General features: G+C 48.7%; 1 protein-coding gene across 1 annotated transcript; it reads right to left on the bottom strand.

Annotated features, from left to right (window-relative positions):
- Window positions 1–291: 291 nt before the first annotated feature.
- On the bottom strand, window positions 292–2,613 carry LOC119804256 (transcription factor SPT20 homolog). The gene has a single exon (XM_038315731.2). The coding sequence runs from the start codon at window positions 2,611–2,613 to the stop codon at window positions 292–294; it is 2,322 nt and encodes a 773-aa protein (XP_038171659.2).
- Window positions 2,614–2,883: the final 270 nt, after the last annotated feature.

Genomic DNA, 2,883 nt, shown 5'->3' with positions numbered 1-2,883 from the left:
CTACAGTTTGAATGTTTATCTAAATGACAATCTGGAATTACTAAAGATAACAAATTTCGGATGTGGATTCACACTGGGACACTACAATAAACACACCTTTATCAAACTCAAGAAGCAAAACAGCCCTAGGTTTTAAAATCCCTTCTCTGTTTCTACGCAAAACTTGGGCATTGAGCTTTTCACTTTTGCATTTTAAGCTGTAACATACTGACACATTCCAAATACCAATAATAAAATAAAAACTAGGAATGATTTAGCTCAATGCTGGTACATTTTACAGAGAAGTAAGACTCAGGGCCTTGGGGGGTTTGGTGGCCCTCCCATTCCTCTATCACTGGGTTCCCTAGCTGCATTCTCACATGCAGAGTACTGAATGTCTGCTCTGGACACAGTCACTATGTGTCGTATGATTCTCACATGCAAACTCTGGGTCGGCCCCTGCCTCTGCCCCTGCTGTACCATGGTAGTATAGACCTGGAAGCCCTGGGACTGAACATTCTGCCTGTGGCTCTGTGGGGTGGAGCTCACCTGATACCCCACAGATGTCTGGGTCTGTTGAACCACTCTGGGCCCCTCAGTGTTAAGGCGACTAGTTTGCTGAGCTGGCAAGGACGCCTGCTGAGGATTAGACCCTTGGGAGGAAGCTGCTGGCCCTGGCTGTGGCTGTGGCTGTTGGGGGACAGGGGCCCTGGGTGGTTGATGCTGTTTTGGAATCAATACAAATGCCTGCTGTGGATACTGCAGTGGTTGCTGGGGTGGCTTCTGAGAGTCTGGGTGAAAAACGATAGCGCCAGGGGGAACCCTTACACATATGGAATTTGATGTATTATTTATAATGATTTGCACAGGTGTCCTCACAGAGCGCTGTGCTGGCCTAGGTGTCTGTTCTCTGGTTGGAATGAGGTTATTATGACTGGTTCCCTCAGCAGCTGAGGCCCTAGGTGGGCAGACTGGGACCCGGGTTGAATTACCCATGAAAGCAGACCTTACCAAATGGGACACGTTCACATGAGTGGCCCTAGTGGGGGGCTGGATCTTGGGGTTGTTTTCTGATGACCTAGAACTGGGTTGGACAGCTGAAGGAGCAGTGCTAACTCTGCTCTTCCCCACAGTGGTCTGCTGAGCCACAGTAACTGCTTGAGGAGCAGGTGGCGGGTCTCGCCTGGCCTCTGGTGTGACCAACCTGAGAGATGAGGGGCCCTGTCCTGAGATGGGGGCCCGTGACACTGGTAGAGTTTTGCTTTCCTTCTCTAAGACTGACAATGGCACTAGACTGGCCGTGGGCTTCTTCCCTGTGGTGGGCTGAGGAGGACAGACTGAGCTACTAGACCCCTGTGGCATCTTGCCGGAACAACTAGCTTTGCTCTCGACAGACTCCTGGCACATAGCCACTGTCTTCCTAGGCTCAGTGTTTATCCCTGTCAGGAAATCATCTGAATCATCACCCAGGGGCACAGGAGGGAGAGACATGGGGTTAGCACTTCCATCCTCTGCAAGTGGCTCTATTTCATCAGAGAAAAGTGTATTAAGACACTCCATAATATCTGTACTCATATCCCATAGCTGACTGTCATCCTCACAATCAAACATACAATCATATTTTACCTCAGGAATTGCTGAGACGGTTGTTTCAGTCTCATCAAAGGGCAGAGATAGCATCTCTTTAACAAAGCTCTCCATATCCATCTCTGAAGGCACAGTCGGTTCACAGAGACTCTGCTTGCATGTTTCCGTTCCATCAACCTGCAGTTCAGATGGGTTATCAGGACTTATTTTTGCCTGCTTTTTGAAAGGAGTCATTGTCGTAAAGTCAGGGGGACAAGAACACCCAGATGGTCCCTCCTCTTGATCCAGAGAGGGGCACGCATGCCTCTTCAAGCATTGCCGCATGGGGTTAGTGTTCATCTTCTGCTCATTAAACAGCAATTTGTTGGTCGTGCAGGTGGCAGCAACAGAGGGATCCAGACACAGTGGCTCTGCTGTAGCTGAGGTCAGTTGGCTCTCAAGCTTCACTTTTTCTTCCTGGGTACACTGACTGCTGTTACTTGTTATGGACTCGACATCGCTTACTAGAGACTGCATCGTTGGACATAAGAGAATATGCCGAACTTGGCAAGCAGGAGAGGACACAGCAGCCTCTGCAGCAGGCTCCTTGGGAGGGTAGATGTCACCGCACTGCCTGTAGTCTCGGATTTGTGCTATGACACAGCCACTGTGAAAAACATTCACAGGAGACTTTTCCAGGATATCAATCAGAAAAAAAGGTAACTCTTCAGCATCCAAATATTCAAGCAATTTCTGTCCTACATATGGCCCTGGATTGGGCTCTATAAGGACTCCATCTTTATCCCTGAGCATGAGAGAATAGCCCTGGTTTTCTGGGTACAGGCTGACTACTAAACATGGCAATGGCTCTCTCTCCATAAGCTTCTCTAGCAAGTTGACATTGCTTCCAAGGCCCTCTGCTTCTGGCTCCTTTTCACACTCCTCCACATAAATGTCATACAGTTTTTCCTGAAGAGATTTTTCGGTACTCGTCGGAGGGGGTTGCTGCTGGACAGTCTCAGTAGTATCATCGGCCCCCTCCAAAGTGTCCTGTAAAGTTTGTTCCATCCTAATAGAAAATTGGGGCCCTTAAAGAAAAACAAAACGTATTGGCAGACAGGTAGAAATCATGGCAGTTCTATCAAGTGTGAGGCAAAACTTTACAACTTTGTGTAGGAGTGTGCGCCTGAATTTAATATGGACCCCAAGAAACCTGCCTCCCGCTGGTGTGATGCAGATGCCACCAATTCCTGTACTGTATTCTGGGGGATTAGGCATGGGCAAACTAGTCTGGGCTGCACCGCGAGACCCTGACTTAACCGCGAAGACAAGCCAAAG

This window comes from Arvicola amphibius, chromosome X (genome assembly GCF_903992535.2).
Source record: "Arvicola amphibius chromosome X, mArvAmp1.2, whole genome shotgun sequence".
NCBI classification, from domain to species: Eukaryota; Metazoa; Chordata; class Mammalia; order Rodentia; family Cricetidae; genus Arvicola; species Arvicola amphibius.
Note: the sequence above shows the minus strand (reverse complement) of the source record. Positions and strands in the feature narration are given on the sequence as shown.